Below are 16,721 nucleotides of genomic sequence, written 5' to 3'. Positions count from 1 at the left end.
TCTTCACATTTGCTTGGACTCCAACGTCCAGGCTGTCAGGTGAGGGGATGAGTGAGCAGGACAATCCAAGGATTGTCTTCCAGTGAACCTCTTCCAGGTCTCTTTAAATTGAGCTAGAGGGATTCTGGCAAAACATCGACATAAAAATCTTCTGGCAAGATAGCTCGCCCATAGTCATGCCCAAGAAATGGGTATGAAGCCATTTCTCAAACTTATATCACAAATACACTATATTGAGGGCCATTAAAAAGCACATACATTTCATTCTTTTCTTACAACACGATGAAACCGAGAATTGCAATCTATGTTCATAAGTTACCCCCCCACACATGCACACACACACAGAAAAAAACCTTAAAACCTCTAAGAAACGTACACAGAAGCAGGCACACACACACTTCCAGATGTGCTGCTTTCCATGCTTGTGGGTTGGGTCTTCTAGAAGGGGAGAGAGAAATATTCATCATTTCTTTTACTGCTCAGGGGATGGGTGCTGCTCTCATGTTTCAGAAAGGGGCTGGGAAGTGAGAGAAGCCAAGCTTTTTCCTATTTAAGGCCAAAGCAAAGCAGTCTCAGTGGCTGAGTTTTCTGACGGGCCCGGTGCTGAAGAGGGCAGGGGACAACTGATGGTGCTGCTGTGAACGCTTTCCTTTTTTCCTTTTCGCACAAAGAGTCTCATGTCTAATCGTTAGACATGATGAGCTTTGTGCAAAAGGGGACCTGGCTGCTTCTCGCTCTGCTTCACCCCACTGTTATTTTGGCCCAACAGACCCAAGACGGTGAGTAGGTGTTGATTTCACGAACTTTCTGAGGCTTGTGTCGTTACTGCTCCTTACAAAGAGTTGTAAGCGGGGGAAGACCGGCTTCTAAAAGATAATGTTGAAGGAATCATGATGGGCCCTTTTCCATTTGTGTAAAGAGAATATTATCATTTGTGTTTTTAAAAGTTCTCGGGGTGTTTTCAGGGGAGAAATGTTTCTTGTTTGAACTTGTTTTCATGTTAACGGCACTGGAAACTTTTACTGTGACTTTTAAAAAAGTTCCTTCCTGATTGTTAACATTGGAATGCTCCCCGGCAGTCTGGAAGTTATTGGTCTCCTCTAACATACCTTTACGTCCTCCTTTGGATGCTGCATCCTTTGTGAGGATACAATATGAAAACTGAGTATTGTTTTCCCAATCAGATCATGCGTTTTAAAATAGCATGTGTTAAAAACTTTCTGAAGGAGAGTCTTGTACATTATTAGCTTCATTAAATGTATTTCTGTACAATGTCAGCAAGCTATCTGTCAACACTCTTAAAGGCATTCAGACTGTTAAAAATGTTTCAGCATCCTTGCTTCTATTCGGTATCTAACATGTACAGGGCTGATTAGCGCACACTTTCTAATAACATATTGTCGAGGATGAAGTATTTTCTGCATACTCTACTTTAACTGCACTTGCATTAATGAAGAGCATACTTTAACAAATATATTTTAAACACGAATGTGTGTTTACCTTCGGCAAATGCTGCTAGTCCCGTTTGACTTCAAAAAGTTTTATAGATGTGCTTTCTAATAAATGCATGTAGTGATTTTTATGCTCTTATTTCCCTATTGTCTCATTACTTATGTGCAAACATTTCTATTAATTCTTATGTTCCCTTTAGCCATGAAAATACTGGGCAAATTGGAATAAACATTACCATATAAACATATTAAAATGTCAAATTTAAGGATACTGAAATAATTACAAGGACATTTCATTCTCTATTTGCACATAATTAAAAATGCTTCCATATTTAGATCTGTACTTATTGCAAACATTATGCATGAAAACAAGATTTATAAAATATCAATTATGTGCGGTGACTTCACAAATAACAAGAAGGTGGTTGGGAGGAGACACAATGCCATTCCATGTTCAGCTCATGGCCATAAAAGAAAAAAAATGTGCCGCTCATCCCTGTTCCCTTCCATTCCCTTCTTTGCTCCTCCTCCCTGCCTCCTTCCCCCTCCTTCCTTCTAATTGCTCCGCCCCTTTTGGCTCCTTCAGAACAACTCCTCCTCCTCCTCCTCCTCCTCCTTTTCTTTCTTTTACTTATCACCCCACCCCCTTCTTGGGTAAGCACATTTCCCCTCCTCTTTTTCCCCTTCCTCCATCCCCCATCATCTTCCTTGCCCTAGAACCGTCACCCTTCCTTCCATTCGGTCCTCTCTTCCTCTTTCCGCTCTGTCCTATCTCCCAAGAAAATGTTTGATTAGGATCCCAAATAGCTACCCCCTCCACTCACCTTAGGCAAGGCTGGGATGCTGTTTAGGTTACTAATGCACCTCATTGCCCATTTATTGAAAAGATGCAACTCTTCGATTTTTAGTTGGAAATATTTGCCATTGTCTAAAGTCTTGCAGTATTTTAAAAACATGGTATTTTTCTTCTCTAATCCAACTTTAGAAAGAAAATTAAAAAGTTCGATACCTACAGTATCTGTATGTTGCCTAAAGCTGCCAGTCTTTTCTTTCTCTCTGTGGGACATAATCGTTCCTTATGTATCTGATATATTTAAGTGTTCATAAGCTAAAAAGAAGTTTAGTGTTGCTTTCGTCTGTTGTAAAACAACAGGTTGAGTGTTTAATCATGCATCTTATTTTCTGTACAGATTCAACCAGAAAGCTCTGTAGGTAGCTAAGTCTGGAGGCGCTTACGGGCTGATTAAATACACAGCATTTGGGAACAGTCTAATAAGAATTCTGGACGCTAGGGTTTTAGAGGACACCTCTATTGAATAATTATTTCCATTCATGAGAGTTTTCTGAAGCATAAAACATGTCTTTACAAAGAATTGTGGTGTTTTTACAAGTCTGTGAAAGTTCTGCAATATGACTTTTGGTCCACAAAAGGAGAAACACCGTCTTTTTTACGTTTCCTCTAGTTTTTAAAACATGACAAATTTAAACGTAAGGGGTCGCCACCTAGTGGCCAACAGCAAAATGCCTTTTCCATAATACCGCTAGGAATGCTGCGTAACTGGAATAACTAGAATTTTAAAGTGAAATATTAAATATATGATTTTTAGCGTTAAATTCCATTCTATTATAGTATTGACATGATGTCATGTCACACACACAGTGGCAACACTATGCAACATTTTTTCAGAAATGTGCTTTTTCCAAAAGTCCATAGAAATTTTTAAAAATGTTTTAAGTCGCTAATGTAATCTTTGCTTAATGTAAGTAGTTGGCACATTGCTTATTCGATAAATGATGTCTAGATAACTACTGCTAAGTCATGAGGGCAGAAAGAAGACTTTTTTTTCTAATTATATATGGTCTCTAATGTTAGGACTTCTCTATTTATCTATTCTGACAATTCCGTAGAATCAACCATGAGTCTTTACTTGCTTGGAAATTATAAAAGTGTAAGTGAACTCAGAAATAAGTTTCTTATTACTTGTTATGAGAGTCCATTTTCCATTATGTTTCGTTGTTAACCAAGCACATAGCAGTCATGTTTCTGATTATGTTCCCTCCCGATAGACGCTAACAGGGAAAACATGTTGCACATAACCATGAGAAACCGTGGGGCTTTGCGGGGAAGAAAGCATCCTTTCTCAGACAAGTCAGGGTCGGTCATCGGACCTGCTTTAGTGCCTTAGTGAAGACAGTGGTAAAGCCGGAGAACACAACAATACGCTCAAGTCCTAGTGCCTGGATTGTCTTCTTTTTCACCTCCTTTCACTACAAGGAGCTACTCCAACACTGTACATTATTCTAGAAAATACGTGAATGAAGGCACATACAAAGGTGGTAAAAAGGTAGATCTTTTGTCTTTAATCCTCAACTCTGAATTGAGGATCCTATTGAGAAAAAGAAGTTCAGAAGCTTAAACTTAACCAGACATGATCATCAAATCTGTAATTGCATAACTTATAAGTGAATAAAGTCTCACTGACACGAAATTTTGTGTTTTTCATTTCTGATGCCTTACGCTTCCTTAGCACCTCAAAAGCACTTTACACCAGCTGATGTGGCTACCAGGGCATAAATAGATGTCCTGATTCAATGAAAGCAAACTAAGCAGCTTTATAAGAGAGGGGAGGAACCCCCTGGAAGGCTGGAAGAGGAAGGCTGCCATTGCATGCCATTCAAGTCATTCCGATTCCTGGGTTGATGGCTTAGCTAAAGACTTCGTTTTTTTAAAAAAACAAAAAACGCTGTGAGTCTGCTCCCCCTTGAGTCTCGAGTCAGCTACAGACTGGCACTCACAGTGAAGGGTGCCATCTACTGAAACAACAGGGTTGCCATCTGGATGACGCGGTGCAAATTCCAAAGATTTATCTAGCCCAGTTCTTTAATTTTGTAACATCAAATGCTCTCACCGCCTTGAAATGATTAAAGTAGATTGCTTAAGAGCTCAAACTTGGAAGGTGAAAGATGTTTCCTAGCTGAACATGAAGAACATTTGTCAAGTTTCCAGATCTACAATGGCTTTCTGGAAGCATCTCAGCAAACTGTTTCTTGAACAAGCTATTTCCCTCGAAAAAGAGCTCCCATTGTCCACATTCACAGATACGAACATAAATAAAAGATCCCAAGAGTCTGCCGTTTAAAAACAAGCCAGCGTTTTCAAGGAGGGAGGGGCTTCTCCGCATGTCTCTTGTCAGGACGACAACAGAAAAACCGAGACAGCGTTTCTTACACAAATCACTTAAGTGCAGCGTGGAGGGTTACATTAAGGACCCGAGTTCTTGTCTGTTCCTAATGAAAACACAGCACGAGTGAATTCCTTTCTGATAAACTAATAAAACCCTGGTATTTTCCATGACTGAGGTCAAGATTTGCTTTCAACTTGTCATTTTAATGAAGCAAATGAGAAGTTCAAAGATGTGGGGCAGCAGTTAAAATGCCCTAAAGATGTAAAACTCCAAGATGAAAGTTTCAAAACATACGGAAAGTAAAATTTGTTTTGAAAACCAACATTGAGACGTTTGTGCTTCAGTCAAGGAGCATCTTGTTTTCACAGACGTTGTTTTTAGCTGTGTTTGTGGTGGAGGGCGGAACACATGAATACACTTCTCCAGTTCATGGAGGTCAGAGAGGCATCCCTTTGCGTTCTCATAGCATGTTGAAACATCCAACCTGAGGAGGGAAACTTCTAATGAAGTTAGAAGTTCATTGGTAGGGATCCTTTGAATCCCTTAGGGATCTCCTAAACATAATTTCAGCAATGGATTCAGACCTCTATCGGTTCTGTGCACTTTGAGGGACAGGGGGTTTATTGTTTTTAGAATCCCATTTCCCTATACAAGGTAAAATTGCCTGCTGCCTTTCTGAACCAGACTTTAATCCTGTCGGTGGTCTGGTTGTTGTGAGGGAGCCCTTGCAGATGCAATTCTTGTTCATAGGGTCAGGAGAAAATAAAGTATAACTAGACTTTAAAGGCTCTCTTCTTGTTTGGAGACCAGATAGTGAAGACATGTTGTAGAAAAATGGCATTTCTTTAAAACATGCCTTGCTCGACTTCACAGGGCTTACTCACCCTACTGGGGCAAAGCTTTGAAGTTGATCGCTTTCATCCTAGAACCTAGACTGTCTTTGGCAGAGCAGAAAGGGAATGAAATGTAGTGGTTACAATGATCAAATCCAGAGCCAGCCTTCCTAGGTTCCCATTTGAGCTTCATCTCTTACCATGTAACCATGTGAAACTTACTTAGCCTTTCTGTGTCTGAGATTGTTCAACTGTAAAATTAGACTTTGGGCTCTTGAGTGGATTAAATAAGAAAGATATGCAAAGCAACGTGATCACTAGCTGCCACATGGGCCGTGCTATGCAAATGATGCTTAGTATTAGCTTCCTTCCTATTGGCTAACAAATTTGCCATAAAGAAAGACTAAAAGTATTTGACAGTAGGTCACCTTGAGGCCCAGTGGACTCAATGGCAATTAACAACAGCAATTTGATGATATAAAGAAAGTAAATTGTAAACTTTACATTTCATTCAGTGTTTTTATTATTGGCCATGACTCACGTTGCATTACAAACAATAAATGATTATGGCATGTAGAAGACGTTTAAGTTTTCTAATTATTTTTTGCTTTGCTTTGGTAGAGTAAAATATTAATTACGCAAGCAAAATTTTTGTTCGGAGACATAAAAGTCATATATCTATAAAGAATAAAACAGAAACATCTGGAAATGATCATTCATAGAGTTTTTGTTCATTTGTTTTATATTGTTTTGCTGTGCTGTTGGCGGGGACATGAAGAAACAGAATTTACTTTGTTCGTGAAAAATACCTCTTTAAAATTAAAAATATTCATCTTAAACATACTCCCCCCCCCAAAAAAATACTCCCTCCAGAGCCCATTTTGTTACCACACCTGAAATATTTTAAGATATTCCTACCCACATCTAGAACCACATATAAGAAAAATATGTCTTCCTAGCATAGGTGTAATATAAAAATCAAACATATTTCACGTGGAAACTATGTGAACGCTATACACCCCCACTTGCATATCATTCAACTTTCCAATGTAGAGGGAAAATAATGCTATGATCATTTACTTTAGCTGTTATTTTTAGATTTGCAGATTATAGAACATCTTTCTCTAGACAAGGATTCAGTAAGAAGAGAAAAAATTATTTTTGAGCAAAGTGAAATTAAAATTTTAATTGAATGTTTCAGAGGAATATTATTTTTCCTCCACAAATGTGTATCATTTTTACTCAGCAAATGATTCCAAGACAAGCCTAACATACTCTACTTAAATCACAATAATGAAAGTAAAAAAAACTACACTATTGACCATTTGTAGAACTTAAATAAAATCAACAAATAGAATAGATTATGTTAATTTTTAATTCACTCTGGTGCTCTTAAAAAGAGACTGGGAAATACAGGAAGATAAGACTGGACTGTGCCATGTGTTATCTTCATTTTGTTTTGTAATTTAGAGGCTAGGATAGAGATGACTTCATCCAATCGTCACCTGTGTGGCCACGAACACATTTCAGACGTGGATGTTTGCAACAAGGAACAAAATACAAAGTGACACGAGGAGTTAGAGGAAGGAGATTTAGTTTAAATGACGAGTAATTGAAAAATCGATTACTTTGCCTAGTAGTAAAAATTAAATTGGCCTTGTACTTAATATTTTTATAAACAGTATTTTCACACACACACACTTCTCTACAATCTTGATATATAAGGTGGGACATATATGACATGACAGTTATTTCACTATCTCAGTATCTAATTTTTAAATGCAGAAGATTATATTTTATTTCTTTTGAATCTGAAGCACTCTCCAATTTCTTTACAATGCCAGGATTTTTGCACACATAGATTTCCAGTAGAAATATTGTCAGCCATATTTTTTCAGATACAGAACAGTATGCTAAATGACACTGCCTACAATTCTCCCCTCTTTTCAACAAAGGCGACTGACATAGAGAATGTAGGGAATGAGATTCAGCCATGTTTCTAGAGCTTTTTCACAAGAGTCAAATTTCTTTTAAGTGAACATGAAATAAGCTTTGCCAATAAAACTGCAATGATCCTCATTTTTCAAACAACCCAACTTTTTCTTTGACTTAGAATTGTTGGATTCTAAATTGCTGACAAGATACATGTGCACCGTGTTAACTCCTCCGCCAGTGCGAAGGATAAAAAGTCATGCATGGTGCCAGAGTTGGTTATGTGTGGGGCTGCTAATCGCCAGGCCTGCAGTTCAAAACCACCAGCTGCTCCAGAGAGAAAGACGAGGCTTTGCACTCCCATAAAAGATTGACTGTCTCAGACTCTCACAGGGGCCTTTCTTCTCTTCCCTGGTGGCTCCCTGCGCATCAGAATCGACTTCATATAAGTGAGGTTTGAGGCGGCGGGGAGAGTACATTAAAGCAACTCAACTTGCAAAATGGCATCTGTTTGCTTTTAAAAAATTCTATATATGATTTCTAATACAGTTTGAAAGCAAGAGGCTAACAACAATTTTTATTTATATAATATTGGATATAACCTAATTCTAATAAATTCTCGTACAATTTTTATAAACCAATAACGTGCTCAATTTTGAAAATAATTTGCAGGGCAAATGGGAAATGTTGTAAATCTAGTGATATTATGACAGTCTAGAGACATAAGCACCGGAGGATGAATACATGGGATATCAAAAGTGTATGTTAGTTGCAAGACACATAAGGAATATATGAAGAGCAGATGATTAAAAATGAAAACAATAGATTTAGCTTTAGCTGCTGGGTTCCCTCATAGACACCATCCTGATCCAGAGATGAAAGTGTTGTCTTAAACTAGCTGTCCTTTGAAGGCTAGGGTAAGGTTTACAGTTCATATTACTAGTGAGAATATCTTTATCCAAAATTATTCTGCAGGAATATAAATATAAATTTTCTATAGTAAATTTTAAAAGAAGATTCATCTAAAGAAAGGTGGACCCAAAGCAAAGAACAATCAGTGTAACAATAAGTGCTTTTAGTTCACTAAACAATCATAGCATCTTATTAAAACTTTCACATCTTTATTGCAAACCGTTGTTTAAAAAGAACAGTTTTAAAACATAAGACTTCAGTTCTCCTTATGAGAACAAATGAGTTTATTGCCTAGGCCCTCTGATATGATCACCTTTCATAATTATATGAAGGAAAGTAATTGTTCATCTTATAAATACATCTTTCCTAGCACCATTCAGATAGGTTCACTGCATTTACACTGACGTCAGCATTTTGGCATTTAGTTTATCTTCACTAAGTATAAAGGAATGCTCTTTTAAAAAGCTTAGATAATGCTTCTTTCCAATAATCCAACCCATTTGTTTCAAACAGGGATGAGAAACTGGAATAACAGAGATAAACAGAAAGAATAGACAGATTCTTTCTTATCTATTTAAAATTGCAATGAAACAATTTTATTCCCTTTTATTAGCTGTAACTCACATTGGGAACTTGTAACATGGTATATAAACTGACTCTTAAAAGCTTCCTGAATCATTGACGATGTAGCGCAAAGGTATCAAACCCTCTATCTGTCCCCCTACAGGAAAGTAGGGAATCAAGCCCATTTGATTAGGCTATAGGGTCTGACATTCTGTTTTCCCTTTTTCATTAATTGTAGTAAGCCAGTCAAGCCTATAAAAACAAAAACAAATAATTAAACAAAACAAAAATGGATCGTTAAGAGAAGACGGAAATTGTTACTCAAGGAGGTAATCCTCATGGCTGTGCATCCTCTGGAGCCGGAGACCAGCTCAGAAGCCTCGCGAGGGGCGGGGCCTGCAGAGAAGCACAGAGCGCAGCTGACACAGCGCTTGCTTCCTCCTAAGCAGGCCTCCTTCGGCCGACTTTTCAAAGATCTTGCTTTGAGAAAATAAAATTTCAATGTCTCACAAAATACAAAAGTACTAAACAGTACACCATTTGTTATTTGCAAAATTTTTACAGATTGTTAGAAACATTATTGATTTACTCAATTACTGGCGAGCTATCGTGGTACTCTTTAAGAACTAAAGCTGTACTTAGGCACAACCCACAGCTAATGTCTTAAGAATTGAGACCAGGTTTTATGTTGGCAAACCCTAAGCTGATTCATTGTTAATAGATGCTGAAATTTCAGTTCCTAACATATAATTGGGAAGCAAATCTTGGTTGAAGCTAACTTTTTGACCATTTTAAGCCACAAATATGCATGGTAATGATTCATAGTTTTCCTTATTATTCTAACGTATTCTTTGCCAATATTTGTGTTTTATTCTCAAAGAAGAAAAAAAGCTTCCCCCCTCCCTCCTATTTTTGAAGTGTTACGTTTTTTTGTGATTTCTAAGCCTCTTCACATCAATATGGGGCATACAATATGTTGTTACATCCTGGGGTGTGTACCTATTGACATCCAACAGCCAGAGGGAGTCCTGATGTTGAAGACATCCAATGAGTTTTGACAATCTGCTCCCAGGAAAATCTTGGAAGAATTTTTACACAGACAAAAGAAGCTCAGCTGCCCGCTAATTTTTTCAACTAGGTTCATACAGCTCTTCAGAATGAATAACAAACTCCTCTCTTTCGTGTAGCGCTCCCAGCCACTGTTAAAGCAAAGAAGGGGGATTAAGTAGAAAGTGCTTTTCCACCGCACAAACAATAAATGTATACTTGAGTACTTTCATGACGGTCAGTGGAATTAAATCCCCATTAAATAAAAAATTAAATGCCTACTGACCTTGAAACTTTATTACTGTATCCCAATATTGATGTATTTAATGAATAGATTTGGGATTGCAAGCATTATCCTTTTTTTAGAAGATTCCACAAAATATATGATTTTTTTTGGCACATTCACAAATTCACTTAGTGAAAATAAAAGAAATGTTCTCTTTCAAAATATCTTCAAATGTTTGGGTCTGTTAAGCTTTAAAATATGATTTGTATGTGGCCAATGCCTAAAAATACATCTATTCTTTTAGCTGAATATTCATAAATGGTAGTTCTAAGTCTATTATGGTTTCTAAGAAATGTGAAAGAAATATGATAAATTCTAAAAGACATAGCTAATGCTTTTCAAAGGCAAATGCATATCTAACATAAAATCCATACTTTGTGTTTAAGAGACAGCTGAGATCCAAACCTAGGTCCTTGAACTTCTAGGAGATGTTCTTCATCCTGTAAGCAAATATTCTTATCAAGTGGCTGAATCGCATCGAGAATTGTCAGATTTGATTTTGTGTGTGCATTTTTAGTTGGTAAACTGTCAGAAGAGGCTCCCTGGGTTGCAACTTCGAAAGAGACTTTTGCTTAGACACCTATTGAACATAGTCATGTTAAAATGTCCTTAAGCAAACTGTGAGAAAGCATCACGCCATTTGACTCCTCTTCCAGTCATATCTGGAGGATGCTCCCACCTTGGTCAGAACTACGCGGAAAGAGACGTCTGGAAACCAGAGCCGTGTCAGATCTGCGTCTGTGATTCGGGGTCCGTCCTCTGTGATGAGATCATCTGTGATGAACAAGAACTAGACTGTCCGAACCCTGAGATCCCATTTGGAGAATGCTGCCCCGTTTGCCCACAGCCTCCGGTATCTGTGAGTTTTGTTGTTTTGTTTTTAAACGGCAAATTGCAAAATTCACATGGTCGCACGAATAGCTCCTACAGTGTGTTTTGGCTATGTAACAATCTTTGGCTTACTTTATTCTTTCATATATTAAATTACTCATGAATAATTCAATAGGCACTTAGAGGCATGCATTGCTAGTGTCTCTCGTCACAATAAAATGAATCACCACATTCATAGCAGATGTTTCTTATCTGCCAGACATTTTCTGGTCTCTGAGGGTGTCACCTTTATGAGTACAATTTTTGCTGAGTATGATGCTTTAGTTCTTAATGAAATGTCCAAATGCAGTGGGGAAACAGCTGTAGCTATGAGGTCTGCAGTGATGCTGCCGTTGCAAACATCATGGCCTAATGCCCCTAGTGCTTCACAGTCTCAAGAACGATGCCAATGCGGAAAAAGCAATACTGGAACCACTTTATTTCTTCTGGGATTTCTCAATTTCAAAATTGAGAAAAGGCATACAATACTGATTTGAGGTATACATTCAGCTCTGCTAAAATCAAGAATGAATATGAATGAAAATATGCTATGATCATTTAGCAGCTAATTTTCTTTAGGTTCTTAAGATAGTTAAAAGCTACGTTTATCTGGGCCTCCAGCAGACATTCAGGGTAGATCTGGATATAGGCTCCATTTTACTTATTTTGGCACTTATTTCAGCCACCACACGAAATACAGTGTGTGTGTCTGCACGTGAACAGAAGCAACTTTCCTTTGAGAAGTCTGGCAGTTTAAAGAGATCTACCCATACATACAGCAAGACAGTGACTAGAATAAAATGTTGCCTGGTGAGATCAAGTGATTTAGTACATGGTGGGTTATGAATCTTCAGAATCATTGGCTTCTTCATGCTTGTTAGGGGGTTCTTTACTGTAAAAATGTGTATTGTTCTGTTTTTCTTGATCATTTGCAACCTTTGAGAATACAGAAAGCCCTTTCTTACAATCAGAATGATATTACACGTGAATGATGAATGTTCCAATTTAAAACTAGGGATTAAGTGTGATTAGAGTTAAGAGGTCACTATGCAAATTGTGATACACTTCATGACAAAGGTGTTTTCATGTCTTTTTAATCTATATCTTTTCCATTTATTAGCCTACTTATTCACCTAATGGCATTGGACCTCAAGGCCCTAAGGGAGATCCAGTAAGTAAAGATTCTTTAGTGAAATGAGAAATGCTGGTGATGTTTCCATTATACATTTTTTGTCATCATGTCCTTCTGAGATTTGAACTTTTAGGATGGATACAGTTACTTTGCTATTTAAAAGGACAGACTCCCTTCATTGTACATGTAAATATTCAAATTTCTCAAACTTCATATAATGACTTTATCTTCACTAACAATGTGAAAACATAAATCATGGGTGAAAATAATCAACACCCAAACTAGCCCCCAAACCATGAAGTCAGTTTGGACTTGCCGCAGCCCTCGAAGACATAGTTGAATCGTTCGAATAGCGTTGAGGCTATACACCTTTACAGGAGCACACAGCCTCATATCTCTCCCCTGAGAGATGGTAGAGTTGAACCGATCAATTAGCTGCACAATGCTTAACTCACTCCGCCACTAGTGCTCCATAAAAATAAATTACACCTAAATTATTAGTATGAATCAGATAAAAACACATTTGCTTCCAAGAAGTTAAATCACCTATCAATCCATCCTCTTGTCAGGTACAGAAGGTACAGTGTGATAATTCTGAAGCACTCGATCTTCTCAGTTTTCTATATTTTAATATCTGAATTTAATTTTTTAGGGTCCTCCTGGTATTCCTGGGAGAAATGGTGACCCTGGTTTTCCTGGACAACCAGGTTCTCCTGGTCCACCCGGTGCTCCTGGAATCTGCCAATCATGTCCTAACGGTGGTCAGGTAATAAATTACAAGGCTAAAATCTTCTCTCCCAACCTTCAAAACGACCTAGTTCCTTCTCTTGTCTTTGGACTATATTACTTCTCAACATGTGGGTTCCCACCAGCTGTTCCCTGTCTTTGTGTTGCAACAAATTATGCTTTGTTGCTTGGATGTATCGTGCTCCAGGCCCTTTACAAACATCCCTTTTGCCTCATACTGTCATCACTGGTATTCCCATGTCTTTACATATTCCCCTTTCTCAGAAGACATTTAACATATATGCCATGCGTGAGAAATGAGCCGTCAACTCCCAAAGTAACCTAGAGAAACTGTCCTCTTGTCCCTTTCCAAGCCCAATGGCAAAACCCAAGCATTTTTGGACAAAAAACACCTGAAATACTGTTGTCATTCTTTCTGGCATGCAGAAGCTCAGTGAATAGTAAAGGTTGAACTGCTAAATAATTTTGAAAAGAACTGTAAGGTACGTACTAATTGTTCATAACTGTCTGGTCTCTTTGATACAGAACTATTCTCCCCAGTTTGATTCATATGATGTCAAGGCTGGAGGCGGAGGTGGAGGAGGAGTCTTTTCTGGCCCAGCTGTATGTACATATATTTCTCATCATTTTAGAGCACTAACTAGGCTTCAAGTTTGTCAAATCTTGGATGGTTGTTATTTTAGGAATGTAGTATTGTTAGGAAATAGGAGCGCCACGGCATCGTCGTGCTCTGTGTTCTGTCTGGCACGTTGGTTCCTTGTCACTTCCTTTTTGTGGATGTTTCAACATTCCATCCTTCCTCGGGGCTCTAAGTACCTGCGTGGAGGGTCTGCTGCCCTCCAGGCTTATCTCTGTCCTTCCGAGGTAGTCCTGGAATTGCAGCTGAGTTTTATTGGGGTGTTCCGAGTTTTGGGGTTCTTTTTTTACTCAACTACGTTTCTCAGAGTGCTTTTTGGTTTGTGTTTGTGTATGAAATGCAACTCTGCTGTGGATGCCCACCACGTGGTAACTCCTGAGCAAAGCATTCTGTCTAACGAGACTTCAAATCAAGCACAGAGATTCCCAGAGGCGTTTCCAGAATTGGCTCAGTCGTTAAAGAGTCGCGCTGTATCTGAAGGGGTTCCTTCCATGTTAATGGACTAAAATTTGATCGAAGAAAATTTCAAAAGCACTTCCACCTGGGCACATGCACATACAATAGGATTTCCACGTAAAGGACCCTTGGTCTAGCCCAGAGCTGAGGCAGGAAAGAACATCCCGTGGGTGACAGTGCAGACACATGTAAATGAAGGCATCATAATGGACTAGTTTCTCTGGGATCATGAAAGGTCACTGCACAGGTTTTTGGTCTCTTATTTGTGATTTCCAAAACTCTAACTGGAAACAAATCATCTACATTAACAAATCCCAATTACAAATTGTTGTTTCATAAATTTCTCATTGACATTTAGTAGTAACATGCCACAACACTGAAGATTTCCCACTTTCATCTGAATTTATGAGCCACGATGAATCGCGTAGCAACGCTACCATGGCTCACATGTTACCACTGCTGAGATAAAATATTTTTCCTGCGACGTTTATATCAACGTGGTTATACATTTGGGATTGATTTGTAGCCCTGTTTTCTAAATACAGCTCATGAAATTTAAGGGGAGCAGATAAACAGAGTTTCTGCCAGGGAATGTGTTCTTCGATGTCACCACCAGCCGCATCGTGCAGAGCCTCTCATGGCACATTGGATTGACTTGTTTTATATTTTGAAGCCCTGTTTTTAGGAGACTAATGGAAACCTATTTTACTTTTATGAATTTTTACTGATCTAGTTGGAATTTAAGTTAGAGTGAGGACCTTTTACTGAGCTCTATTTTTTTATGGAGCTCCCAAATCAGAGCCATGCATACTGTAAGGCAATATGACTGTTCTCATTCTAATGGTAGTGATATCAGGTTTAAATAGAATCATTGCTTTCATGTGTGAATGAAGTATATTTCACATGCATTCATGTTGTATTTAACATTCAAATTTATATTCCAGGGTCCTCCAGGCCCTCCTGGTCCCCCTGGTACATCCGGTCATCCTGGCTCTCCTGTAAGTATAGCCCTTTTGTGGTGTTTTCTTCAAGAATATTGTACAAAGCAAGTGAATAGAAATTCCCACTTTGATTGCTCCATTCACAACATGCAAAATCACAAATGAGTAGATATGTCCAACCCAAGTAACTTACTGTTCTTTTAAAGATGCTAAAATTCTGCTTTTAATGCCCTTCCACTAATATCTGTTAACAAAATTTTTTTTAATAATTGTAAATGACATATTTAATTGACATGGTATAGGGCTTCAAGTACAAGACAATTCATTTTACTGCAATGTAATATAACAGAAGGGAACACATGAACTTAATTCTGACCTGGTAATACATGGTCCAATTTTTATAAACTGGAAACAAATGATCTACATTAACAAATCCTGATTTCTCAACATCCTTAAGATATAAATGAATAATATGAAGATTGTGTTGCTTTCAAAATATTTACCTATTTCCAATCCTTTAGGGTTCCCCAGGATACCAAGGTCCCCCTGGTGAAATGGGACAAGCTGGTCCTGCTGTAAGTAGTAATTTAATATATATTTAGTAAATTAAAATTCCTTTTAGGCACCAACTTCAGTTTCTGGAATATATTCATAGATCACTACCAAGCATATATTAAAATTTTAAAAAGAAAATAGTATTTTTAGATAGTTGAATTAATGTCCAAGATTTTCTAAACTCTTTTATTAGTTTAATGATCTTAGAGACACTATTGAATTTCCTGGCTTATTGGCCATCAGAGAGTCTACTTCCCAATGTGGATACAGATCCTTTCTCGACTAAATATAAGTTTAATTTCTTCTAGCTGCCCAGTTCATTCTTGCATCTAGTTGTCTTATATAACATTTTAAAACTTATTTTGGAATAGTGCAATTTAATAGCGTGCTCCTGTAGTGCTGCCAGGTAATTGCTGGAAAGTCAGTGGTTCAAACTCACCAATCACTCCCAGCGAGACGTATGAGGCTATATGACCCCTGTAAAGTTTTGCGGGCTAGGGCATTCTATAGAGGGTCACTAAGAGTCAGAATCCAATATGTGGTAGTGGGAATAAAGTTCTCCAGGTGAATATGCTACAAAAGTAAGCAAACAAGGTGTGATTCATTTAATTCAATATTACAAAGTACTTAGAAAGACATGTCATTAGTACATTTGGATTTTTAAATACACACATAAAATATAGACACTTGAAGCTTTTAATATCTATTAAAATAAATTAAATAAATAGTACAGTTTAGCTACAAGATAGGTATAATATCAACTAATTGTCAATTTCATGGTAGCACTGGAAGTGTTTTCTAAAAGAGGATTATACCTTCCAGGAATGTACATAGTATATAACAGTAAACTGATACAAAAATGTTACAAGCATATTTGCTTTTATTTTGCTGTTTTAAGTTGCTGTTTTTAATTTATTTTCTCATTTTTAGGGTCCTCCCGGACCTCCTGGTGGTGCTGGTCCACCTGGTCCTCCTGGAAAAGATGTAAGTTTTTAGGGTTGAATGTAGATACAGGTGCCAAGATGGCAAGGTGTGTACAGGTGCCAAGTAGGCAAGGGGTGGATTGAGATAGTTAAGGTTTATTTTTCAGCTGGATATTCTAAATAGCATTTACTATATGCCAGAATCTCAGGGTGATGTGGGAGGGGTTTATTTTAAAAAGTGTTTATGTCT

At 37.8% G+C, this 16,721-nt stretch overlaps 1 protein-coding gene across 2 annotated transcripts in view; it reads left to right on the top strand.

Annotated features, from left to right (window-relative positions):
- Nucleotides 1-532: 532 nt before the first annotated feature.
- COL3A1 (collagen type III alpha 1 chain) overlaps nt 533-16,721 on the top strand; it is a 41,000-nt gene continuing 24,811 nt past the window's right edge. Inside the window, exons 1-8 of one of the 2 annotated variants that reach the window (XM_075529397.1) lie at nt 533-779; nt 10,867-11,063; nt 12,201-12,251; nt 12,865-12,978; nt 13,485-13,562; nt 14,997-15,050; nt 15,515-15,568; nt 16,479-16,532. In XM_075529397.1, the coding sequence (XP_075385512.1) occupies nt 695-779; nt 10,867-11,063; nt 12,201-12,251; nt 12,865-12,978; nt 13,485-13,562; nt 14,997-15,050; nt 15,515-15,568; nt 16,479-16,532 (687 nt within the window). In that variant the 5' untranslated portion in view covers nt 533-694. Of the gene's footprint in view, nt 780-10,866; nt 11,070-12,200; nt 12,252-12,864; nt 12,979-13,484; nt 13,563-14,996; nt 15,051-15,514; nt 15,569-16,478; nt 16,533-16,721 lie in introns of both variants that reach the window. The other variant, XM_075529396.1, reaches the window with a different exon arrangement.

Source organism: Tenrec ecaudatus, chromosome 13 (assembly GCF_050624435.1).
Source record: "Tenrec ecaudatus isolate mTenEca1 chromosome 13, mTenEca1.hap1, whole genome shotgun sequence".
Lineage (NCBI taxonomy): Eukaryota > Metazoa > Chordata > Mammalia > Afrosoricida > Tenrecidae > Tenrec > Tenrec ecaudatus.
The sequence above is the reverse complement of the archived record's forward strand: the minus strand, read 5'-3'. Positions and strand labels throughout refer to the sequence as shown.